This window comes from Pristiophorus japonicus, chromosome 7 (assembly GCF_044704955.1).
Source record: "Pristiophorus japonicus isolate sPriJap1 chromosome 7, sPriJap1.hap1, whole genome shotgun sequence".
Taxonomy (NCBI): domain Eukaryota; kingdom Metazoa; phylum Chordata; class Chondrichthyes; family Pristiophoridae; genus Pristiophorus; species Pristiophorus japonicus.
This window is the reverse complement of record NC_091983.1, coordinates 13,765,152-13,792,393: the sequence shown is the minus strand read 5'-3', so window position 1 is coordinate 13,792,393 and position 27,242 is coordinate 13,765,152. Positions and strand designations below refer to the sequence as shown.

General features: G+C 44.3%; 1 protein-coding gene across 1 annotated transcript in view; it reads left to right on the top strand.

Moving 5' to 3' along the window:
- The window catches only part of LOC139267010 (striatin-like), a 42,586-nt gene that overhangs the window by 4,997 nt on the left and 10,347 nt on the right, over positions 1-27,242 (top strand). Inside the window, exons 2-10 of the mRNA XM_070884642.1 lie at positions 1,750-1,891; positions 7,794-7,904; positions 11,130-11,273; positions 11,433-11,569; positions 19,328-19,503; positions 23,476-23,523; positions 23,636-23,757; positions 24,745-24,912; positions 25,764-25,901. Coding sequence (XP_070740743.1) covers positions 1,750-1,891; positions 7,794-7,904; positions 11,130-11,273; positions 11,433-11,569; positions 19,328-19,503; positions 23,476-23,523; positions 23,636-23,757; positions 24,745-24,912; positions 25,764-25,901 — 1,186 coding nt within the window. The remainder of the gene's footprint in view (positions 1-1,749; positions 1,892-7,793; positions 7,905-11,129; positions 11,274-11,432; positions 11,570-19,327; positions 19,504-23,475; positions 23,524-23,635; positions 23,758-24,744; positions 24,913-25,763; positions 25,902-27,242) is intronic.

The following is a 27,242-nucleotide window of genomic DNA, read 5'->3' as shown; positions in this document are numbered from 1 at the left end:
CCCCACCCCCCCCCCCCCCGATCCCGTCTCCCCACCCCACCCCCCCCTTCGATCCTGTCTCCCCACCCCCCCCCGTCGATCCCGTCTCCCCCGATCCCGTCTCCCCACCCCCCCGTCGATCCCGTCTCCCCACCCCCCCCCCCCGATCCCGTCTCCCCACCCCACCCCCCCCTTCGATCCCGTCTCCCCCCCCCCCCCCCGATCCCGTCTCCCCTCCCCCCCCCCGATCCCGTCTCCCCTCCCCACCCCCCCCTTCGATCCCGTCTCTTCCCCCCCCCCCTCGATCCCGTCTCCCCCCCCCTTCGATCCCATCTCACCCCCCCCCCCCTCGATCCCGTCTCCCCCCCCTTCGATCCCATCTCACCCCCCCCCCCCCCATCGATCCCGTCGTCCCCCCCCCTTTTCGATACGGTCTCTCTTTCTCACCCCCCCACCCCGATTCCGTCTCTCTTTCTCTCTCTCTCTCTCTCTCTCTCTCTCTTCTCTCTCTCTCTCTCTCTCTCTCTCTCTCTCTCTCTCTCTCTCTCTCTCTCTCTCTCCTCTCCCCCCCCCCCCCCCCCCCGATCCCCTCTCCCCCCCCGCCCCCCTTCGATCCCGTCTCTTCCCCCCCCCCTTCGATCCCGTCTCCTCCCCCCCCCCTCGATCCCGTCTCCCCCTCTGTCGATCCTCCCCCCTCCCCCCTTCGATCCCGTCTCCTTCCCCCCCCTTCGATCCCGACTCTCCTCCCCCCCTCGATCCCGTCTCCTTCCCCCCCCCCTTCGATCCCGACTCTCCTCCCCCCCCTCGATCCCGTCTCCCTGCCCCACCTTCCCCCACCTCAATCCCATCTCTTCTCTCTTTTTCTCGCCCCCCCCCTCCCCCAACTTCTCAATCCCTTCTCTCCTCCTTTCCATCCTCTCCTTGCACCCCTTTCTATCCTCCCCTTCGATGCTCTCCTGCCTACACCGCCCCCCCCCCCTGCTCCTCTGCTGCTCTTACGCCCCCTATCCTCTCTTCCCCCTCCTCCCTTCGACCCCCTCTCCAACCACCCCCCGATTCCCTAACCAACTCTGCACAGAGCCGATTGAAGCGTGGCCGTGCAGGCTGCAGCCACTGCACCGTTTGGTGCTGTGCATGTGTGTCCGGATCGAGTGCATGTGCGTGGTACCAAACAGGCACTCCTGCGCTGAAAGGGCCAAAGATGCATTGCAAATAATCACTGTTAGAAATATGTCGGCTTTGGTACAGCGCTGTCCGGTGGTGAGTATTAAGAACTGCAATGAAATTTCAAATTTCAAATGTCAGAAAACGTTAGGGAGCCCTACTTAAGTGAGTGAGTCAGTTAATGTTATGCTCACAATGCCATATACAGGAGCACAACCATTAGAATGTGGAAACCACTCAGCATTTATAATATGTAATAGATAAAGTAATGTACAACTGTGCAGTAGCATATGTACTGCCTGTAAATAAACTTATTAATTATAGAATATAATCTCTGATTTGCCTTTATTACGAAAGTGTACTACACATGATAAAAAATATTTAATAAGATAGCTACTGCAAAACACAGGAAAGCTAATGTAAAATCTGATCTAATGATGAAAGATACTTCTCTGCCAATGGTGATTTTTGTTAATTGTTACCTGTTTACTTTTATAGGGTGCTTTTGAAGTCTATTGTGTGTCTCTTTCTTGGTTTAACTGGGTTACCGTAATGCAGTATGATGACCATTGTTGCTCATTACACTAATTGCCATCTTTTAAACAGTTTGTTAATAAAGGAGTATCATCTGATACGACGGAAGATATGGACACGGAGGAAGCACTGAGAGAGTTTGATTTCTTGGGAACGACAGATGAAGGTGATGGAGCTGGAGAGTCAAGAAGTGCGGGGGATGGAACAGAATGGGGTAAAGTTTTGCAGTACCTTGTTACTATAGAGACAATCAAGTTCGCTTGCCTTCATTTTGTTTGTCAAAAATTGTTGCACATGTCAGGAGTGTATTAAATGTAACCACTCTTCAGATTAGATACCTTTCTTGATTAGTCACAAAAATTAAGGTGTGAAATGGCCATTGAAGTGTGTCTGTGAAAACTAAATGTAGGCACATCTATGACTGTCTTTCTAATGTTAAAATTGTCAGCTTATCTCGGCTTTGCTTTTTCCTTCTTGGTGTAACCAGTGCAGTTTGTAAATCTTTTGGATCATCTCACAATACTAGCAACTGTTGGTCAACCGCTACTGTGGTTCTGAAAAATAGCATAAATTCTACTGATCTTCATGTGCAGTGTATTTATGAATGATACAAACAAAGGTTGGCAGATTTGCCTGTTGATTTGTAATTTTGGGTTGCCAAATGGAAAGTGAAAGAAAACAAAGTAACCTTACTCCATGGTTAAAAAGTACTTTGGTGGACTGCAAAAGCACATGTTTAAGTTGTTGGAACTCTACATGCTGCCATCTGTTTGTAATTGTATCATATGTTAAATTATAGAGGTCTGTGATTTTTGACTGAGCACAGAACACTGGAAAAAAAATGATCACAATTTTTTTTTACGTTTGTAAACAGGCCGAAAGAAAATCTTGAAACATGAGATGTACAGAGTACAAAATAAATGTATTCCTATAAGGCGATGAAAAGGGCCCATTATTGTGTAGCTTGTTTGAAGATCACTGCAGGATGTTGGGGTATAATTGCAAATATCTGATGGAAAGGCTGCGCGAGGGACCAGAGGGACAGGGAGTAGGTGTAAGAGCTGGGGGAAGAAACTATAATGGGCACGCACTAGGAGAAGGTGGCTGCAGTTTTAAGTTTTTCTATTTGGACAACAGAGGTTGCAGAATTCCCTCAAGTTTTTAAAATATATACATTTTTTTTTTAAATGCAGGGTTTGGGCTCGAACTTCAGAACCATAGAATTTTACGGCCCACCATGGCTATGAGCAATCCAAAACTCTCTTCCCCATGGTCCCGTACCTTCCTCTGCTTCAAATATTTAGCCAATTTTCCTTTAGAAGATGCATATTTCAACCACTTCTTTATCTATAGTTAGCTTTACCAATTATTCCATATTCTTCTCTGGTTCATCTATGTTCTCAATTCCACCTCACTGATGCAAAATATTTTAAAAATATTTCTGCCTTGCATTCATCTTCAATTAGACTCCCATCTTCATCCCAGAGGGCTTCTCCTCTTCCTTCAACTGTTTCCTTCACGTTTTGTGTGCTATTGAAAGCCCTTACTATTTCCTATTATCTGCGTGTCCTTTTTCATATTTCATATTAGCTCCTCTAATCTCCCTTTTCATCTTGCTAACCCTAACCCTAAATGCACTTTTATTTATTTCTCATGATTATCTTTAGTGCTGTCAGCCCTAACTTTATCATAGTTTAGTTTTAATCTCTTTCTTGACCCACATAACTCTATACTTTGCACCTCTTTTTCGCCTTATAGGAATAAATTTATTTTGTACTCTGTACATCTCGCGTTTTAAGATTTTCTTTCAGCCTGTTTACAAACTTAAAAAAAAATTGTGGTCACTTTTTTTAATCCTTCTGATAAATTGGAGCTTGCAAAACATTGACATTGTTTTAATGCATGTAACGAGACCTGGATAACATCCAGGTTTAGACTGATAAGTGACAAGTAACATTTGTGCCACACAAGTGCCAGGCAATAACCATCTCCAACAAGCGAGAGCCTAACCATTTCCCCATGATATTCAATGGAATTACCATCGCCGAATCCCCTACCATCAACATCCTAGGGATCACCATTGACCAGAAATTCAACTGGGCCAGTCACATAAATGCCATGGCTACTAGAGCAGAACAGAAGCTTGGCATTCTGCAGTGAATGACTTCTCCTGACTCCTTGCAGCAACATCACTACCTACAAAGCACAAGTTAGGAGTGTGATTGAATTGCCTGGGCGTATTTTCCCTTTTATCATAGGAAATGTGCCAAATGTATTCACGAATATAAATTGTATGAAGCTTGGTGATAATCAGATAAGAGCAAGAACAGTGACAAGAAATATCTGCACTGGCGTGGCAATGTACAATTTTTTTGGAGTACTGTAGACACTGCAGCACTCGTGATGTGAAGCATGGATTCAGCTAGCAACTATAACTCCTTGGGCCCAAGTTTCCACATGATTCGCGCCTGATTTTTAGGAGCAACCGGTGGAGAACGGACTATTTTAGAAATCGCAATTCTCCACATTTTCTTTTCTGCAGTTCTAGTCAGGTAGAACAGTTCTAGTTTAGAACAGAATTTTTTCTTCAAAAGGGGGCGTGTCCGGCCACTGACGCCTGATTTGAAAGTTTCCACAGTGAAAATGTACTCCAAACTAAAGTAGAATGGAGCCAGTGAAGATTTCTGTAGAACTGAAAAAACCTGTTCTACACATTAAAAAATCAGGCGCAGGTTACAAATTAGGCGTCCAGAACGAGGTGGGGGGGGGGGGGGGGAGGGGGGGAAGGGAACTCATTAAATTCGACAATAAATCCTTATTTATACTTCTACAAATAAATCCAACCTGAATAAACATTTATAAGCCAAGAAAAGATTAAATAAACCATCTTCCTACCTGTGTGAAAGTGCTTCAGCCAGGGAGAATTCTGCAGCCGTTCGTGCCGCTGAGCGGGAGGGGGGAGGGGAGAAAGCCGTTCGTGTCGCTGAGAGGGATAGATCGGAAGATCGGATCCAGTCCGGGAGTCGGGTCCAGTGGGGGGGGCGGGCGGGTCGGGTCGGGGAACAGGAGCACTGGTCGGGTCGGTGGGGGGGGGGAAGCGGGTCCCGGGGCGGGGGTCGGGTCTGGTCGGCGGGGGGGTGGGGGAGCGGTTGTCGGGGGCGGGGAGCAGGAGCTGGCCGTGGGAGGAGCCTTATCCACGCAGCCCCAGTGAGGCCATTCAGCCAGGGCTAGGGGCTGCGTGCTTCGGGCCCCTCCCACACAGTTCGGTGCCTGGAGCTACTGCACTTGCGTGCCCACTGTAGCGCGCATGTGCAGAGGTCCCGGCATTGTTTTCAGCGCAGGGACCTGGCTCCGCCCCCTCCACAGCTCGTGCTGACTGCGCCGAGGGCCCGAGGACCTGTAAGTAGGTGGAGAATACCGAGGATTTTTTTAGGCACGAAAAACGGGCGCCCAGCTCAGAGGGGCGCCCATTTTTTTTCTTGTGGAAACTTGGGCCCCTTATAACAGTTTAAAGGGAGAGAATATCTGGAAGCCACCAAAAAATAAGGTTTTAACATCGTAATTTTAATTCTCTACCTGAGCTGGTCATGTAACCCCCAGGTGGGCTTACATTTCAGATTTGGGGGGCTCAGGCCGCTGAAAGCTCGGCATCCAAAGGTGGAGCAAAGGAAGGAGTAAGCAAAGAAGTCCGGAGTCACGCAAGAAGGTGCTTGCGGGAGCGTGGCACTGAAGGGATAGGGAGTGGTGAGACCTTGAATGATGCATAAATAAAGACAATAATTTTCAAATGTGTGTGTTGGGAAGGGGCGTCATTGAAGTGTGGTGAGTGCAAAGGATGATGGAGGAAAAGTTAGTGTGGGATTGGCTGCATCTGGTAGAGTTTTGAAATCGTGTTCATGAGTAGGAGCAAGATGGCTGACTGCTTTGCCAACGATGGCGGTGGGAGGCAGCATGCACAGAAAGTTGCAGTCCGAACACTGAAGGTCACAGGAGGGAGAGTGGAGCTGGCAAAGGTTGTGAAGGCAGAATGGGGCGAAGCCACAGGCATTTGTGGAGGAGGACAAGATTTCGAATTTGCATTAGGGATTTAGAGATGGTGGAGGTCAGCATGGCAGGATGGGTCTTGGTGTGGTTGTGGGGCAGGATGCGAGAAGCATAGTTTTAGCTGACGGATGGTGGAGCCCAGTGAGGACAGTGTCGGTGTTTTTTTTATTATTTGTTTCTGGGATGTGGGCGTCGCTGGCAAGGCCAGCATTTATTGCCCATCCCTAATTGCCTCTTGAGAAGGTGGTGATGAGCTGCCGCCTTGAACCGCTGCAATCCGTGTGGTGAAGGTACTCCCACTACTGTTGGGTGGGAGTTCCAGGATTTTGACCCAGCGACCTGAGGGAACAGGGGAACAGCGATTATATTTCCAAGTCAGGATGGTGTGTGACTTGGAAGGGAACTTGGGAGGTCGTGGTGTTCCCATGTGAATAAAGGTTTCAGTAATGGTGGGAGTGAAGTGTTACAGAGATGCTAGCAAGTAGTCTTGGTGATGAATCTCTTGTGTAGGTTATGTGACCTATTTCTGGGTTTGGGATGTGGAATCGCAAATATAATTCTGAGCTGAGTTCCCTGTGAGGGCCTGCACAGATGTAATAGCTTTGGGGGAGGGGGGAAACTGCCAAGTGTTGCTGAGTACAAAGCATTACCGTCAAACATCCGTGTTTGATGTCAGCCCAACACAGGGCTCATTGGGATTGTGTAACCTGCGTTTGCTTGTTCAATTGCTGGGAAAGGGTTTGGAGCGGAGATAAAAGCAGAGCTCTATTTAAATCCATATTTACAGGAGGTGGACTGTGATCAGAAGGCCTGTGTGGCTGAACTTGACTCACTCACTAGTGTCATTTTGAAACCTTTTGTAATAAGTTTTATCCTATAATATGCAAACAGCTAACATGGTAAACTTACTTTACAAGCTAGCAAAAGCTTATAACACTAGAGAAGGCTTCACACAACAATGCAGACACAGTGCTATGGATGGCAACAATAGGCGAGAAATAGGCTGGCTTGCATGGGTGCTTTTATAAGAAGTACGAGTAGGCCATTTGGCCCCTTGAGCCTACTCCACTATTCAATGAGATCATGGCTGATCTGACCTTGGGCTCAGCTCCACTTCCCTGCCCATTCCCCATTACCCTTCACTCCCATATCGCTCAAATATCTGTCTATCTCCACCTTAAATATCTTCAATGACCCAGCAGAGAATTCCACAGATTTATGAGCCTCTGAGAGAAGAAATGGGCGACCCCTTATTCTATGCCCCCTAGTTCTAGATTCTTCCACGAGGGGAAACCTCCTCTCTGCATCCACCTTGTCGAGCCCCTTCAGAATCTTATGTTTCAATAAGATCACCTCTTATTCTTCTAAACTCCAATGAGTATAGGCCCAACACTGCTCAACCTTTCTTCATAATTCAACCCCTTAATCTCAGGAACCAACCTCGTGAACCTTCTCTGAACAGTCTCTAATCCTTCCTTAAATAAGGAGACCAAAACTGTACGCAGTACTCCAGATGTAGTCTCATCAATACTCAAATTGTAATAAGTTGTTTTATCCTATAATATGCAAACAGCTAATACGGTAAACTTACTTTACAAGCTAGTATATTGATCATAAAAAGCTGAGTCATGTAGCTTCTACCTGAAATCTAATATGTGACTTATGGGTGTATATGCATTCATGTGTGTTGTAGTATGCAAATCCCATCTCCCACTGACAGGATTGGCTGTCCTGTCCCTGGAATAACTAACAAATATGTTATCTGGGACTTTAGCCTATATGATGATACAATCTTAATTTGAGAATACTCAACAACAACAAAATAACAATATAGGTACTCTTCTTTTGATAGTGAATGTTATTTTGATTATTTAAACATAAACTGCTGCTGAAAAAGTTCCAATGGGGACAGTATAATCAATTAGCTCCAACTTCAACCAAACCCTGCTACCGAGTTGCTCACTGTGATGCCGTGTATTTAAATGGACATGTTCGAACTGCCCTGCTAATGGTGTAAGAGTTGGATTGTTCTATAAGGCAATCTCTGATTTGTTTCACTGTGCTGTGTTTAGACAAGGAAGATGTGTGTCCCACACCAGAGAGTTGGGACGTGGACCAGGGACTAATAACCAAACTCAAGGAGCAGTACAAAAAGGAGCGAAAGGGGAAAAAGGGGGTGAAGAGTAAGTGCGTATGGAATCTGGTATACTTTTGGCTCGTAAACCCTCTTTTACCACTTTAAAAAAAAAGTATCCAGATACTCTTCCTGTTCCTTTTAAAATTATCTGCTCACTCTCAGCTACTCTTGATCCTCTCTCACACCATTGCCTTGGTTTAACTTTTTTTCGGCAGTTGATGCCCGAAACTATTTTTAATCTTCTCCTTTCATTATTAGCTTGCTGTTTTTTTTTTGCAATCTCATTATTTTCACTTCATTAATATATAAGATGGAAATGATTTCTAGTGATATATTTTGGGTTTGTGTACTGAAGGACAGTCAAACTTCTATAACAGATGAAGGTTAAACAAGTGGAAAAAGTTTAGCAAATTATTTGGTCAATAATTAACATGGCTGGAGGCCTATTTCATTTTCATCTGGCATGGATGGCTCGTTGGGGACAGGAACCTTTTAGAGTACAAGTCTCAACGTTGTGACTGGCAAAAAAAAAAATCTATAAATGTTATTATTAAAGTGATTTCTGTGCTGGTTAAAAATATCAACACTGAAAATTGTAGATAGCAGCATTAATCTCCGTAATGCTGACTTGATCCAAAGTACCCAAGCCCACGTGTTTTGACTCATCCAGTTTGTGTGTGGGATAGAAAGACATTTCTGGAACTCGGAGAATTTGTGTTTGGTTCCTTCTCATTGCAGGTTTGAACCTTCAGTGAAGAAGACCTGAGGTAATGGTATCAAATCTGATAGTGGAGCTGACGTCGATGGAAGAATTCCGATTTAAGTAGTCGAGGGAATGTAGAATGAGAAGTTTATTCCATCTGGTGCTTCAATCCAGGTTGAATGTACAGATAGAAGAGAGCTGTTCTGTTTCCACTTAGCACTGTGAATGTAATACACAACCACATACATATGTGCCTTTGTAAGGTCGAAGAAGGCCATGTATAAGGGCTGGCACTATTCCCTGCATTTTTCCTGCAGCTGTTGACACTGTCAACCCCGAGGGTCTATGGAGCGTCCTCCTCCGTTTCGGGTGCCCCCAAAAATTCATCACCATCCTCTGCCTGCTCCACGATGACATGCAGGCCGTGATCCTTACCAATGGATCCATCACGGACCCAATCCACCTCCGGACCGGGGTCAAGCCGTCATCGTCATCGCCCCAACTCTCTTCTCACTCTTCCTCGCTGGCATACTCCACCTCACAGTCAACAAGCTCCCCGCTGGAGTGGAACTAAAGTACAGAACCAGTGGGAACCTGTTCAACCTTCACCGTCTCCAGGTCAGGTCCAAGACCAACCCCAACCTCTGTCGTCGAGCCACAATACGCAGACGACGCCTGCGTCTGTGCACACACAGAGGCTGAACTCCAGGACATAGTCGACGTGTTTACTGAAGCGTACGAAAGCTCAGGCCTTACGCTAAACATCAGTAAGACAAAGGTCCTCCACCAGCCTGTCCTCTCCGCACAGCACTGCCCCCCAGTCATCAAGATCCACGGCGCGGCCCTGGACACCGTGGACCACTTCCCCTATCTCGGGAGCCTCCGATCAACAAGAGCCGGCATTGACGACGAGATCCAACACCGCCTCCAGTGCAGCCTTCGGCTGCCTGAGGAATAGTGTTTGAAGACCAGAACTGTCACCAAGCTCATGGTCTACAGGGCTGTAGTAATACCCGCCCTCCTGTATGGCTCAGAGACGTGAACCATGTACAGTAGACACCAAGTCGCTGGAGAAATACCACCAACGATGTCTCCGCAAGATCCTACAAACCCCCCTGGGAGGACAGACGCACCAACGTTAGCGTCCTCGTCCAGGCTAACATCCCCAGCATTGAAGCACTGACCACACTTGATAGCTCCGCTGGGCAGGCCACATAGTTCGCATGCCAGACACAAGACTCCCAATGCAGGCGCTCTACTCTGAACTCGCCATGGCAAACGAGCCAAAGGTGGGCAGCGGAAACGTTACAAGGACACCCTCAAAGCCTCCCTGATAAAGTGCGACATCCCCACTGCCACCTGGGGGTCCCCGCCCTAATTGGAGGAAGTGCATCCGGGAGGACGCTGAGCTCCTCGAGTCTTGTCGCCGAGAGCATGCAGAAATCAAGCGGAAGGAGTGTGCGGCAAACCAGACTCCCTACCCACCCTTTCCTTCAACCACTGTCTGTCCCACCTGTGACAGAGACTGCGGCTATGAATTCATAATACTTTATCCAGTCCTTCAGAATCCGTCTCATCATGACACCTACCCCAGAGGTGCATTTGTTTTGTTCTGGGGCCAACTTAAAAAGCAGAATTCCCCACATTCATATTTTTAGTCAGTCTTATTTTAGGCAATTGATCAAGTCCATTTGAGCCACCTTGTCAAAGGGTAAAACTTACATCAATGTGTGTAAATTCAGTATCTGAAATATATCACAAGAAAAACGTGTCCATATTCAACTTTTAATCTTCCATAAAATATTGGTTAGTGTTGATGAGTGATCAGTTATCCAGGATTGGCTGACAATTGGAGGTAACGTTTGCACCAGTTAAATGTGAGGTAATGGAACATTGTGGCAGAACAGTGGTTTACATTAATGGCCAAAGCATCATGCCCATGATCAGAATCCCAACTGGCTCGAACAGAGTGTCACTCATACTATGCAAATATACTTCTTCAATGTGTTTAGTCCTAAATATCTTCAAAAGGCAGCAAAGATATGGACCAAATACACGATTGCGGTGTGGTCGCCAATTAGTGAGAGGAATTTTATCCTCTTTCCACACATGTTGCCCATGTTGGGCACTGGTGTCCAATAAAATTTAATATACTTCATCACCTTGCAGGAGCTTTAGGTACACACTGAGGTAGAGGAAGAGTAGCTGACTGGTAGCAAACTCTTGGAGGTGCAGTGTACCATTTTCCTACCTTGTCTTATGGCCTGCTCATTTGCAGATAAGGATAGAACTGCAAGCCAAAAATGAAGGAGACCATATCTGGATCGACAGTTGACATGATTGGGATCTCAGTTAAATTAGAAAATATAATAAAACATTTTTTCTGTGTTTTTTGCTATTTTTTGTTAGATTCACTTTTCTAATGGTTATTAGGTACTTGTGATAAAATTGAGCCAATATTTTAAAACCGACAAACCTGAAAACATACAATCAAATCATTCTTTTCGACAGAGACAGAGGGTCACAAGATCCAACACTACTTTTAGCTCTCTTTTTGTTTCTTAACAGGGCCGAATAGATCAAAGTTACAAGACATGTTGGCTACTTTAAGAGACGTAGATGAGCTCCCTCCTCTGCAGTCTTCAGTAAATTCACCCCCCAGGCCGACGAGCACACGGCTGACTGAGCACGAAGCTGGCAGGACGGAAGAAGGTATGGGAGAGGAAAGCAAGTCTTAGACATATGTGAATTGGTGTGTTTTTATTCAAAACAATCCTAAGTCTTCTATATACAATATTAACATTCTCATTTATATTGAATTAAAATTTCTGGTGATATAAAACTTTTAAAAACAAAACTTTTTTTTTTTAGTTGAGGCAATGACCTTTCCCCCGGGAGCAGGAAAATCCTTTATCATGGGGACAGATGAAGCACTGGAGAATGCGTTGGGTCTTGGAGAGTTGGCAGGCCTTACAGTTGCAAATGAGGCAGATCCTCTAAATTATGACGTAAGTTGGAATTTCCATTAGTTCATCAAGTCTATTTTATAAGTGCAATTAATAAAATTCTAATGCAACCAAGAGCTGCTGGTGGTGTGGCTTTATGGCCAGCCAGTATGAGTGTGGCCCAGGGTGACCACCACCTTCAAGGAAGCATGTAAGGAGGTGCTTGGCATCTCCTCCAATAGTGATTCACTCTGGTGGGAATTGTGGGCAAGAACCCATTCCTTAGCACTCTGGCATTGTACTGGAACCTCAACATGCTGCACTTCCTGTAGCAAGGGACATTTCAAATTTGATGCGTCAGCCTGTACAATGGAACATCAGAATTGCGAGCTTGGCTCAGTTGGTAACACTACTACTGCTGCTGCTTTTGTATGACAGGAAAAGCTTATAATGGGGTGTCTAGTTTGGTTATCCATTTGAAGGTGTGCTGAGATGTTGAGTGGAGAAATGAGATGCCTCCTGCAACAGATCTCGGTGGGCTGGTTGATGTGATGTGTCCCATGGTCTGGGACTGGTGGCCACAGTCGCACTTTGGGTCGTCCCTCATCTTGCGCTTGTGAAGCAGGCGGCCGCATCACCCATGCTGCTTTCACTTGAGTGCTGTCCACTGTCTTCGAGGGAGGTCAAAGCCAGGGACCCCTGCTTACTGGGTCAGTGATGAAGTGTTGGTTCTTTATATTGCATGCATCCCACGATTCCATCCGCCTGGACACCAGCTGCATGATTCCTGGCTGCTGTTTCCCAGAATGACCGGCATGATTTTAAGCGCTTTCACAGTGGGTTTTTCAAAGTCTTCTCGAATGGGAAAGTCCTGTTGCTTGTGATTTTTTTTTTTTCCAGCGCGTGGAGCACAGTGGTGTCGTGGAGAATGGCAGGCAGAGCAATGTGGGACAGCACCGGGAGCCATTCAGTTGGAGTGCACTGAATCGCTCCTTTCACCGTCTTCATGGCAGCATTTAGCTGCACGCCGACGATGTGTGTGTGGTGTCTGCAGGACCATGAATCAGCGCAGTGTTCTGCAACATTGTAGATTTGGGCAACTGTTGTGGTGCGAAGTGTTCTGGCTGTGCATTCCCCCCCCCCCCCCCCCCCCATGACGTTCCAGCGGTTTACGGACCAGATTGACCCTGGTTTTTACTTTTTGGTCGGTGTTATGAGATGAGGCCGATGGGCGAGAGTCCTGTCCAGAGTGACGCCCAGGTATTTTGGGTGAGGTTCATGGGTAAGACGTCTTCCACAGAAGGAAACATTGAGTTCTTTCTCGGCTGCTCTATTCAGATGCAATGCTGACGCAACTGTCTCTTCTGGATTGGGGCTGATGCGCCAGGTCCGGAAGGAGTATTCCAGTAAGTCCAGGTCGCTTGTGAGCATCCTACTTGCTAACTCCTGCGTCAGCCGTGCTATGTCATTGGCATAGATAAACTTTCAGGAGTTGGTACGAGGCATGTCTATCATATAGATGTTGAAAAAGTGGCAGACCATTGTTTAGCATCAGTGTTCGGCTGGTCTTGTCACTAAGATGAACTTGCGGTTGCTTGGTAGGCTGTTGATGGGCCTGAGAGTCTTACGGCATTAGAATCATAGACGTTTATAGCTCGGAAGAAGTATATTTCGGCCCATCGTGTCCGCGCCAGCCAACAAGAGGCTATCCAGCCTAATCCCACTTTCCAGCCCTAGGTCTGTAACCCTGCAGGTTACGGCACTTCAAGTGCACACCCAAGTACTTTTTAAATGTGGTGAGGGTTTCTGCCTCTACAGCTCTTTCAGGCAGTGAGTTCCAGCCTCCCACAACCCTCTGCGTGAAGAAATTTCCCCTCAAATCCCCTCTAAACCTTTCAACAATTACTTTAAATTTACGCCCCCTGGTTGTTGACCCCTCTGCTAAGGGAAATAGGCTCTTTCTATTCACGATATGTGGCCCCTCATAATTTTATACACCTCAATGAGGTCTCTCCTCAGCCTCCTATGTTCCAATGAAAACAAATCTAGCCTATCCAATCTTCCCTCGTAGCTAAGATTCTCTACTCCCGGCAACATCTTCGTAAGCCTCCTCTGTACCCTCTCCCGTGCAATCACGTCCTTCCTGTAATGCGGTGACCAAAACTGCACGCAGTACCCCAGCTGTGGCCTAACCAATGTTTTATATTCTATGCCTCGGCTAATAAAGGCAAGCATTCCGTATGCCTTCTTAATCACGTTATCTACTTGGCCTGCTACTTTCAGGGATCTGTGGACATGCACTCCAAGGTCCCTTTGTTACATAAGAACATAAGAAATAGGAGAAGTAGTAGGCCATATGGCCCCTCGAGCCTGCTCCGCCATTTAATACGATCATGGCTGATCCGATCATGGACTCAGTTCCACTTACCTGCCCATGCTCCCTTTTTCCCTTGTCGTTTAAGAAACTGTCTATTTCTGTCTTAAATTTATTCAATGTCCCAGCTTCCACAGCTCTTTGAGGCAGTGAATTCCACAGATTTACAACCCTCTGAGAGAAGAAATTTCTCCTCATCTCAGTTTTAAATGGGCAGCTCCTTATTCTAAGATTATGCCCTCTAGTTCTAGTCTCCCCCATTAGTGGAAACATCCTCTCTGCATCCACCTTGTCAAGCCCCCTCATAATCTTACACACTTCGATAAGATCACCTCTCATTCTTCTGAATTCCAATGAGTAGAGGCCCAACCGACTCAACCTTTCCTCATAAGTCAACCCCTTCATCTCTGGAATCAACCTAGTGAACCTTCTGAACTGTCTCCAAAGCAAGTATATCCTTTCGTAAATATGGAAACCAAAACTGCACGCAGTATTCCAGGTGTGGCCTCACTAATACCCTGCACAACTGTAGCAAGACTTCCCTTTTGCAATAAAGGCCAAGATTCCTGATCACTAGCTGTACCTCTATACTAACCTATTGTGTTTCATGCACAAGTACCCCCAGGTCCCGCTGTACAGCATTTTGCAATCTTTCTCCATTTAAATAATAACTTGCTCTGATTTTTTTTCTGCCAAAGTGCATGACTTCACACTTTCCAACATTATACTCCATCTGCCAAATTTTTGCCCACTCACTTAGACTGTCTATGTCCTTTTGCAGATTTTGTGTCATTTTATGTATTTATGTAGGTTTTGCTGTAAGATACGAGGCGGTTTAAACTTACTGTAGATGTTTCTCTTTATTTATCCTCCTCATACATTGCTTTTCCTCCCATCTTTGTATCGTCGGTAAACTTGGCTACATTACACTCACTCCTTTTCTCCAAGTCGTTAATATAGATTGTAAATAGTTGGGGTCCCAGCACTGATCCCTGATACACCCCACTGGTTACTGATTGCCAACCCGAGAATGAACCATTTATCCCTACTCTCTGTTTTCTGTTCGTTAGCCAATCCTCTATCTATGCTAATATATTACCCCCAACCCTGTGATCTTTTATCTTGTACAGTAACCTTTTATGTGGAACCTTATCAAATGCTTCAGGATGTCCAAATACACTACATCCACTGGTTCGCCTTTATCCACCCTGTTCGTTACATCCTCAAAGAATTCCAGCAAATTTGTCAAACATGACTTCCCCTTCATAAATCTATGCTGACTCTGCCTGACCAAATTTTGCTTTTCCAAATGTCCTGCTACTGCTTCTTTAATAATGGACTCCAACATTTTCCAAACCACAGATGTTAGGCCAACTGGTCTATAGTTTCCTGCTTTTTGTCTACCTCCTTTTTTAAATAGGGCGTTACATTTGCAGTTTTCCAATCTGCTGGGACCTCCCCAGAATCCAAGGAATTTTGGTAAAATGACAACCAATGCATCCACAATCCTTGCCGCTACTTCTCTTAAGACCCTAAGATGCAAGCCATCAAGTCCAGGGAATTTATCTGCCTTTAGTCCCATTATCTTACTGAGTACCACCTCCTTAGTGATTGTGATTGTGTTAAGTTCTTCCCCCCTCCTATAGCCCCTTGACTATCCACTGTTGGAATATTATTAGTATCCTCCACCGTAAAGACTGATACAAAATATTTGTTCAGAGTTTCTGCCATCTCCATGTTCCCATTACTAATTCCCCGGTCTCGTCCTCCAAGGGACCAACATTTACTCTAGCCACTCTTTTCCTTTTTATATACCAATAAAAACTCTTGTTATCCGTTTTTATATTTCGTGCTAATTTACTTTCGTAGTCTATCTTCCCTTTCTTAATCATTTTTTTAGTCATTCTTTGTTGGCTTTTAAATACTTCCCAATCTTCTATCCTCCCACTAATTTTGGCCACATTGTATTTCCTTGTTTTTAATTGGATACCGTCCTTTATTTCTTTAGTTAGCCACGGGTGGCTATCTTTTCTCTTATGCCCTTTCCTCCTCTCTGGAATATATTTTTCTTGAGAGTTGTGAAATATCTCCTTAAATGTACACCACTATTCATCAACTGTCCTGCACTTTAATCTATTATCCCAGTCCACTTTAGCCAACTCAGCCCTCATACCTTCATAGTCTCCTTTATTTAAGCTTAGTATGCTGGTTAGAGATCCAACTTTCTCACCCTTCATCGAATTTGAAATTCAATCATGCTATGATCACTCATAGGGGATCCTTTACTAGGAGATTGTTTATTAATCCTGTCTCATTACATAGGACCAGATCTAAGATAGCCTGCCCCCTGGTTGGTTCCGTTACATACTGCTCAAGGAACCCATCCCTTATGCACTCTGAACTCCTCATCAAAGCTGCCCTGACCAATTTGATTTGTCCAATCAATATGGAGGTTAAAATCACCCATGATTATTGCTGTTCCCTTTTTACAAGCCCCCACTATTTCCTGGTTTATGCTCTGACCAACAGAGTTGCTACTGTTAAGGGGCCTATAGACTACGCCCACCAGTGACTTTCTCCCCTTATTAGTCCTTATCTCCACCCAAACTGTTTCAACATCCTGATCATTTGAGCCAATATCGTTTCTCACTATTGCAGTGATTCCATCCTTTATCAATAGAGCTACCCCACTTCCTTTTCCTGTCTGTCTGTCCTTCCGAATTGTCAAATACCCCTGAATATATAATTCCCAGTCTTGATCACCTTGCAACCACTTCTACACTTCTCAGTGTCCTACCATTTAATGTGTATTTCCTTTCCTTGTTAGCCCTCCACAAATGCATTACCTCACACTTTTCCGGTTTGAATTCCACTTGCCACTGTTCTGCCCACCTGACCTGCTGATTGATATCTTCCTGCAGTCTGCAGCTTGTTTTCTTCGTTATCAGCCGATTAGATGACGATTGAAAGCTCTAGTAGCAGGCCTTTGCACCAGACAGTCATATGCTGATGACAAATCTATGAAAGCAGCTCCAGTCTTCCACTGCTTCTGGAATATTGCCTCAATGTTGGTAGTGAGTGCAAAGACCTGGTCGGAGCAACTTCTTCCCCCTCTGAAACCCAACCTGCTCATTTCAATCAGAAGTCTGATCCAAAGGATTGCACCTCTTGCAACAGAAAATGCCCTCAGTTCCGTAATGCAACGTTCCTGCTGCGCAGCTGTCTGAAGGTCCCGTGCAGGCCGCTCAACGCCTTTTGTATGGAAGAAATTCTGCATGCCTGAAAATACGAATGGGCCAAGCAGCCAAGGTCTACCTATTCCGTGGATGTTAAATATCCCATGGCTCTAATTAAAGAGCAGCAGGGTGCTCTCCCAGGTGCTTCAACATCCCTCCCTCAATCTCCACCAGTAAAAGCAAGTTAACTGGTCATTCGTTTCATTTGCTATTTTTGGGAGCTTGCTGTGTGTAAACTGGTTGCCTTTTGCCTGTAAAACTGCAGTGGCTGCACTTCAAAAGTAATTTATTGGATGTGACATTGGTGCTCTAATGCCACAAGTTTGTTTGCAAAGAGACCACTTTGAGAAGAATGCTATTGGGAAATGCTGCCAGGAAAATGGATCTGGTTGATCACTTATGGGGATGTGAGTTTTCAGTTAATTAGTAGATTAACTTTTTACTACTCATCTATATAGTGTCTTTACATAGTCCCAGGGCACTTCACAGGACCATTATCAGACAAAATTTGACACCAAGCTACAAAGGGAGCACAGCAAAGGAGCTCCCTCGGGAGCTGCTAACCCAAGAGCAATCTTTACTTGCAAATAACTAAAAGTTATATTTATTAAAACCATGTCGATTACCTCTGTGTATAATAGTTTACAACCACGCGATAGGAATGTACTACAGTATTGTCAGCTGTGGCACACTTGCCTCTGAGTCAGAAGGCTGTGGCTTCAGGTCCCACTCCAGGGACTTGAGAGCACAAATCTAGGCTGACAGTGCAGTGCTGAGGGAGCACTGAACTGTCAGATGCCGTCTTTCAGATGAGACGTTAAACCGAGGCCCTGTCTGCGCTCTCGGGTAGATGTAAAAGATCCCACGGCACTATTTTGAAGAAGAGCAGGGGAGTTATCCCCGGTGTCCTGGCCAATATTTATTCTTCAATCAACATAACAAAAACAGATTATCTGTTCATTATCACATTGCTGTTTGTGGAAGCTTGCTGTGCGCAAGTTGGCTGCAGCGTTTCCCACATTACAACAGTGACTATGCTCCAAAAGTACTTAATTGACTGTAAAGCGCTTTGAGATGCCTGGTGGTTGTGAAAGGCGCTAAATGCAAGTCTTTTCTTTTAACCACTTAGATGGGCTGATTGCCTGTTAATCTACAACAGCATTCCATGCCCTGGCCAACATTCCTGCTTCCCTCAACCGACATCATCAAAATCAGCTGAACTTGCCATTTACCTCGATACAACATACAAAATGCATTCTTAAGAGGCATTTTGATGGAGTAAATCAGGAGAAACTGTTTCCAGGGCAGGAGGGTCGGCAACCAGAGGAGACAGATTCAAGATGATTGGCAAAAGAACCAGAGGGAAAATGGAAATAATTTTTTTTTCCGCAGTGAATTGATATGATCTAGTAATCCAGAGGCCTGGACAAATGATCCAGAGACATGAGTTCAAATCCCACCACGACTACTGGGGAATTTAAAATCAGTTAATTAAATAAATCTGGAATAAAAAGCTAGACCATGAAACTTGTCATAAAATCCCATCATGTTCACTAATGTCCTTTTTAGAGAAGGAAATCTGCTGCCCTTCCCTGGTCTGGCCTATATGTGACTCCAGACCTACAGCAGTGTGGTTGACTCTTGACTGCTCTTTGGAATGGCCTAGCAAGCCACTCTGTTGTGTTCAAGAAAGCAGCTCACCACCACCTTCTCTAGGACAGTTAGGGATGGGCAATAAATGCCAGCGACGCCCACATCCTGTGAATGCATAAAGGAGGAAAAAAAGCAGATTCGATAGTAACTTTCAAAAGGAAATTGGATGAAAAGGAAAAATTTGTCAGGCTATGAGCAATGCTCCTTGTAATTTCTTTTGGCCCTGTGTGGCCCCTTTAAGGGACTGCGTAGGCCATTCAAAATACCGCATATGCGCAGATTTTACATTGAAAAGCCAGCTGCGGGGTTCCCTGGAGCGTTGCGCAGCTTACAGGGAACATTGGCTATGGGGAAGAGCAGGGGAGTGGGACTAATTGGATAGCTCTTTCAAAGAGCTGGCACAGGCATGATGGGCTGAATGCCCTCCTGTGCTGTATGATTCTGCTAAAGTTGGAAAAATGTGATTTAAAGCAAAAATTCTTCATCAATGTTTAAGAGCTTGTATATATTTCTCTCTTTTTAACTACTTTCTGAAGTGTTTTTGGGGTTTCATAACAGATCTCAAATAATAAAGATGCTTTAAGAAAGACTTGGAATCCTAAATTCACATTACGGAGCCACTTTGATGGAATAAGAGGCCTTGCATTTCACCCAGTTGAACCTGTTTTGGTAACTGCCTCAGAAGATCACACTGTGAAGTTGTGGAATTTACAAAAGACTGCCCCAGCGAAAAAGTAAGAATGATGACATACAACTGTACACTCTTAATATAGCTTGAAGTACAAAATGTTAAAAACTTGCATGAAGCTGGATGAATTTGGGTTGTTCTTCAGGACTATTAGTAATCCATTTCTTCCAGAGTTCATCATTAATAAATTTAAGTCAAAATCAAACAGTACAGAAGGATACAGGGGAACAAGAAATGGCAGACAAATTGAACAAATACCTTGGTTCTGTCTTCACTGAGGAAGACACGAATAACCGCCCGAAAATACTAGGGGACCGAGGGTCGAGCGAGAAAGGGAAACTGAGTGAAATCCTCATCAGTCAGGAAATCGTGTTAGGGAAATTGAAAGGATTGAAGGCCAATAAATCCCCAGGGCCTCATAGTTTGCATCCCAGAATACTTAAGGAAGTGGCCCTAGAAATGGTAGATGCATTGATGGTCATTTTCCAACATTCCATGGACTCGGGATCAGTTCCTATGGATTGGAGGGTAGCTAATGTAAAACCCCACAAAAAGTTGGGAGAAAGACCGGTTAGCCTGACATTGGTGGTGGGGAAAATGCTGGAATCAATTATTGAAGATGTAATAGCAGCGCATCTGGAAAGCAGTGACAGGATCGGTCCAAGTCAGTTTTATGCTTGACAAATCTTCTAGAAATTTTTGAGGATGTAACTAGTAGAGTGGGTAAGGGAGAACCAGTGGATGTGGTGTATTTGGACTTTCAAAAGGCCTTTGACAAGGTACCACAAAAGATTAGTGTGCAAAATTAAAGCACATGGTATTGGAGGTAATGTATTGATGTGGATAGAGAACTGGTTGGCAGACAGGAAGTAAAGAGTGGGAATAAACGGGTTTTTTTCAGAATGGCAGACAGTGACTAGTGGGGTGCCGCAGGGCTCAGTGCTGGGACCCCAGCTATTTACAATATACATTAATGATTTAGACGAAGAAATTGAATGTAATATCTCCAAGTTTGCAGATGACACTAAGCTGGGTGGCAGTGTGAGCTGTGAGGAGGACGCTAAGAGGCTGCAGGGTGACTTGGACAGGTTAGGTGAGTGGGCAAACGCATGGCAGATGCAATATTATGTGCATAAATGTGAGGTTATCCACTTTGGTGGCAAAAACAGGAAGGCAGTTTATTATCTGAATGGTGACAGATTAGTAAAAGGGGAGGTGCAATGAGACCTGGGTGTTATGGTACATCAGTCATTGAAGGTAGGCATGCAGGTACAGCAGGCAGTAAAGAAAGCATATGGCATGCTGGCCTTCATAGTGAGGGGATTTGAGTATAGGAACAGGGAGGTCTTAATGCAGCTGTACAGAGCCTTGGTGAGACCACATTTTGAGTATTGTATGCAGTTTTGGTCTCCTAATCTGAGGAAGGACGTGCTTGCTATTGAGGGTGTGCAGCGAAGGTTCACCAGACTGATTCCCGGGATGGCAGGACTGACATATGAGGAAAGACTGGATAGACTAGGCTTATACTCACTGGAATTTAGAAGAATGAGCGGGGATCTCCTAGAAACTTATAAAATTCTGACGGGACAGTACAGGTTAGATGCAGGTAGAATGTTCCGATGTTGGGGAAGTCCAGAACCAGGTGTCACAGTCTAAAGATAAGGGATAAGCCATTTAGGACCGAGATGATGCAGAAGACAGTTCCAAACTTCGACTACCCTTTGTGTGTAGAAGTGTTTCCTAATTTCACTCCTGAAAGGTGTGGCTCTAATTTTTGGATTATGCCCCCTAGTCCTCGAATCCTCAACCAGCAGAAATCGGTTTGCTCTATCTACCCTATCTGTTCCCCTTAATATCTTAAACTTCGATCAGATCAACCCTGAACCATCTAAATTCTAGGGAATACAACCCTAATTTTTGTCATCTTTCCTCGCAACTTAACCCTTGGAGTCTAGTTATCATTCTGATAAACCTACGCTACACTCCCTCCAAGGCCAATATATCCTTCCTAAGGTGGGGTGCCCAGAACGGCTCACAGTGCTCCAGGTGTGGTCTCACCAGGGCTTTGTGTAGCTGCAGCATAAGTTCTACCCCCTTGTACTCTAGTCCTCTGGATATAAAAGCCAGCATCCTATTAGCCTTTTTGATTATTTTCTGTTCATGACATTTTAATGATCTATGTACCTGGATCCCCAAGTTGCTTTTTAGTTTTTCACCATTTAGAAAGTCTATCCTTTTTAGGTGCGAAATGGATGACCTCACATTTGCCTACATTGAAATCCATTTGCCACAGTTTTGCCCATTCACTTAATCTGTCGATATCCATTTGTAATTTTGTGCTTTCATCTCGTCATCAACATCATCATCATAGGCTGTCCCTCGAATCGAGGATGACTTGCTTCCACGTCAAAAAGTTCACAGGTGTTTCATTGAAGGACCTAAAATCCCGAACTAAATCTTGAAGGGTGGAAGATGCCTGTGCATGGATTTTTTTTAACGTGTGGTGGCCGTTGCACACCAGCCACCAGCTTGACACAGCTAGGTCTTGGTCCAGTGGCAAGGATTAGCCAAGACGACTGGAGACCTCTGCTGCATAGACCTAGTGTGCACACATATCGCAGTGTGGGCTGGCCCGTGCTGCCCCTGGGTCCTCGCCTCTTCTGGGCCCCAAACTCGTGCCTCTCCTGGGCCCCGATCATTCCCTCTACAGTCTCTCACCGTTCCTTCGCCCCGACCTTGCCGCTCCTGCTGTACCAGCCCACACTCCAATCACTGTCCCTCTTCATTGCCGTTGCTCTCCTCCTCCAGCACGTGCTGCTCCCTACAATGCTGTCTATTTTTGTGTCATCGTCAAATTTGGATATATGACTTTCTATGCCATCATCTACGTTGTTAATAAATACTGTAAATAGTTGAGGCCTCAACACAGATCCCTGCGGGACACCACTAGTCACATCTTGCCAGTTCGAGTACCTACCCATTATCCCTACTCTGTCTCCTGCCGCTCAGCCAATTTCCTAACCAGGTCAATAGTTTACCTTCAATTCCATGAGCTTCAACTTTAGCGATCCGTCTCAAATGCTTTCTTGAAATCCATATTAGTAGCATCCATAGAAAGTTCCCCTGTCTACTACTTTAGTCACCTCTTCAAAAAATTCAATCAGGTTTATTAAGCATGACCTTTCACAAATCAATGCTGGCGCTCTCTGATCAACTGAAAATTTTCGAGGTGATCAGTCACCCTATCCTCAATTATAGACTCTAGCAATTTCCCGACAACAGATGTTAGGCTAACTGGTATATAATTCCATGGTTTCCCCCTCTCCCCATTCTTAAATAGCGGAGGAAATGTGCAATTTTCCTATCTAAAGGAATGATTCCTAAATCGAGAGAACTTTGGAAGAGTTTGGAACTGGGGAGGTTAATGGGGAGAATGCTGAAGAAGGTATGGATAGCGGTAAGGATGGGGGCAGGTGATGTTTTAAGTTGTGTATGCAATTTTCATGCTGTCACTTGCCAAATTGTTTTCTTTAATAGCTTGCAAAATATTATTTTACAGTAAATTGATCAGCTACACTTGTGCCTCTTGCAATTTTGAATAGTTTGAACTAGAAATAAACTCTACTTGGGGTCAAGGATTTTAAAAGCCTGAAAATTGTACAAGGAGTGAAAGATTTAGGCCCTTGAAAATAAGAGGAGACAGTGGGGAGGATGAAATTTGTGCAGGAGAGAATATTTGGAGTTGAAAGCAACAAGAGATCATAGGCTCTGTTGTATAACGAGTATTTAGCCTGGCTCATTAGGTGAAGAAAGACTAAAATGTCAGATTTCCGTGAGGAGAAATTGACCGACTTGAAGCTAAGACTTGTACGTTTTTTTTCCAGTAAAGGCGTGCTTCAAACTGAGAGTGCATCATCCAGACTTCCCTTTGAGTTAAAGCTTATGAAACACTAGATAATAAAAGGAGTTGCCAGGATATACTGACAAAATTAACAGTTCTGTTGTTTTCATTCCACAGGAGTACCGCATTGGATGTTGAACCCATATATACGTTCAGGGCTCACAGGTAGGCTGAGTAACCTGTACATTCCCTATAATGCTAAGAATACGCTACTCAAACTGTATAGGTATGGAGAGAGATTTACAGTTGTGGTTTTTGTTTCCTTTGTGTTGGATAGAGGCCCAGTGCTATGTGTTGTGATGAGCACCAGTGGAGAGCAATGTTTCAGTGGAGGCACTGATGGGTTAATCCAGTGCTGGAATGCTCCCAGCCCTAACATTGATCCCTACGATTCATATGGTGTGTATATCTACATATTTTATCAACTGAGCTGTTGTATAGTAACTGGTGTTTGAAGGGTGAAACGTTAACTGTTTAGGTAAATAGTGACTTTAAATATTTAATTTGAGTCCTTTCCTGCGGTTTTCATGCAAAATTATCTATATTTGCAAACTAGGATATATGGCTCTCTATTGTGTTATCTGTCATTAATAAATATAGTGAATAATTGAGGCCCCAGCACAGACCATTTTGGGACACTACTAATCACTTCCTTCCAATTCGAACGCATACCCATTATCCCTACTCTGTCTTCTACCGCCTATCCAAACTCTAACCCTAACCAGGCCAATAATATGCCTTCAATTCCAGGAGCTTTAATTTTAGCTGACAGTCTCTGATGTGGAACCTTATCGAATGCCTTCTGGGGTCCATGTAAACTACATCCATTGACATTTCCCTTGTCTACTGCTTTACTTACAAAATTCAGTTGGGTTTGTTGAACATGACCTGCCCTTTCCAAATCTATGTTGGCTCTCTCTAATCAGCTCCAAGTGCTCAGTCACTCTGTCCTTAATTATAGATTCCAATATCTTCCCCACAACAGATGTTGGGCTAACCAGTCTATAATTTCCTGGTTTCTCTCTCCCCTTTCTTAAATAATGGAGTTACATTTGCAGTTTTCCAATCAAAGGGACAATTCCTGAATCGAGAGCGCTTTGGAAGATTATTGCCAGAGCACCTGTAATTTACTCACGTATTTCCTTTAAGACCCTTTTTCCCCTCATTTAATTGTCCTTCACATAATGAGTTAGCCCGCAGCATCCAGGCTTGTACTTGTGTTATTAAATGTCTAGAAATCGTCTCTAACGCAGTGTCAGACAAAAAGTGGTGTGTCATGAATTGTAGCTTTCAAAGGAGGAGGGTACGAGGGGGAAACCGGAGTGGAAAGAAAACCCGAGGATGAGCGTTTTTACTAGTCCATACTAAGAAACTGTTTGCTTGCAGATCCTTCTGTGTTACGAGGTGTTTTGGAAGGTCACAGCGACGCAGTTTGGGGTTTGGTGTACAGTGCAGCACATCAACGTTTATTGTCCTGTTCAGCTGATGGTACTGTACGGCTGTGGAACCCCACTGAAATAGCACCATCACTTGGCATATTTAATGAGAATCGAGGTATGGGCTTCGTTTGCTTCAACAATAAATCATTTTTCGCAAGTTGGTCTCTTGTGGCGTTGCACACGGGGAGTTGAGAACAAGTGTCGTCTTCGGGTGAAGCGAGGTTAGAGGATGGGGGATGGTTGGACCAGGGTGCGCAGATGGAATTCGGCCTGCATTTTAAAATCGTACATCCTCCTTATTTTTATTTTTTCCTTATAAATTCCTATGCCTACATTTCTAATGAAAATTGCCGATTTATTTCCAATGCCCATGCTGGTGAATGGTCAAGTTTAAATAGGCAGTTTCCATTAATGATGTTAACATAGGAGTTTTATAATAGGAAACTTTGACGGGAAGTGCACACAGACATTAGTGTTTTTTTAATGCATTAAATATAGATAGTTACCAAAATCAGTTGCATTTCAGATAATTCGTTGAATACTGTGATATTTTTGCTCAAACCATTGCCAGATGTTTCCATCTGCAGCCATTAAAATCAAGAGCATTTTATAGTTTCAAATTCAATCTCTTAGTTAAAGGAAAATTGGCCTGTGTCCACGATTAGCAAGTATAGTTTGTGCAGCACCTACTGGTAATGATTTGAGTCCATACTCCAGGTGGGGGAGCCTTCCCCTACGCAACCCCCCCAACTCCTGGGTGTGATTACTAGAAATCTGGGCATCCAGTGCCCAAGACTTTACATCCATTAAAATGATTGTGGAAAATTATCCACATTTGAATCTAATTAGAATTTCTTGTAATTGCAGATTCAGTTTGACTAAATGTTAACTACACGCTGGTATTTGCAGCATAAAAAATACAAATTATTTTAGTGTAATGTAGACAGTTTTATTTTTCTCCTGCAGAATTTGGAATCCCTACCTCTGTGGACGTAGTCTGCAGTGATCCTTCTCATTTGGTGTCGTCTTTTGTGAATGGACAGACGAGCATATTTGACATGGAGACGTGTCAGCGATTCCTCACCTTTGAGTCCAGTATTGATGGTATGTTTTCTGGAGGTGGAATCTCCAGCTTGTCAGATAATGCAAAATGGGCAACATTATAGGTTGCATTGTAAAAAGGAGGTGATTCTGGAACAGTAATCGCTGGCGGCTAATTTTGGGGACAGTATATTGTCTGGCTTGTGAGCTTTGGCTAACTCGAATTTTCATTTAAATTGCACTTGTGATGCCATTCCCCACTCTTATTTAGATGAAGCTAAGCTATAGTTATTAACAGGCACTTGGCAATCTGTTGAATGAAAATGTAATCTGAATAAATTGCTCACTAATTTAATTTGCTGGATATCTCACTGCCTTTAACAGCAAAATGTTGGTATTTTGCCTGTGCTTGGGTGGATTCAGGCTTACAGTAAGCGGTAAGGGTCAGACACTGGCCTTTTGTCTCTGGGACCGGGGTTGAAATCTGTCCCAAACTGGGATGAAAGTTTCCTTTTGTTTTCTGGCTGCAAGTGTCCCATGGGAAATGTGTTTGACCAGGACTCAATCCAGCTCCGCATGGACATGGTCCACTGCGCATTAGAAATGCAGAGGGATTGTATCACAGAAACCGGTCTAACCAGTCCACGTTGATGTTTACCCTCCATATAAGCAAATATGAAGCACTTTTACACCCTTTTCCTTCATCCACCGAACCAATATAATCTTGAATGTTGACTTAGTTTCTGTCTCAATTCAAAGTGAATTTTATAGCCTCACAAATTTTCTTTGGGTGCGCTGCCCAGTCACAACATGTGCGAAACGTAACTGCGCGGGACCAGCAGAGCAGCTGAGAGGGAACATTATTCATAACTCTTGGCGGGAAAAGTTCCTCTTGCTCTCTGTTCTAAATCTCTTGCAGTTAATCTTGTGTCAGTGGCTCCTCGTTCTGGACTTTTCAATGACTGGAAATGGTCTACAAGTCCCCTGCAATTTATTCAGATTACATTTTCATTCAACATATTGCCACTTTACTGTAGTCTCTAAAATTAAGTGTTGGAGAGGGAGGAAAGTAAGTGTAGTTTAAATGGAAATTGAAATTAGCAAAGAGCTCACCAGCTTCTATCTACCGTGCCCCAACCATTGTTAATTTTAAACACTTCTATCCTAATCACCTTGTAATCTGCATTCTAATCAGAAATGAAAGGTGAAGGAGCATTACTGTGTTATACTGGACCTCTGTGTTGACACTAGGTCTTGAAATGGGAAGAGTTCCATGCTCCAGCACTAATCGTGTAGGTTTTGGAGCAATAATTTTTTTTTTAAAATTTGTTTAAAAACTTTAACTATTTATTTGGCAGAGGTTTGGGTAAGAATTCCCTTCTTTAGGTAAGACATTTCAGCTTT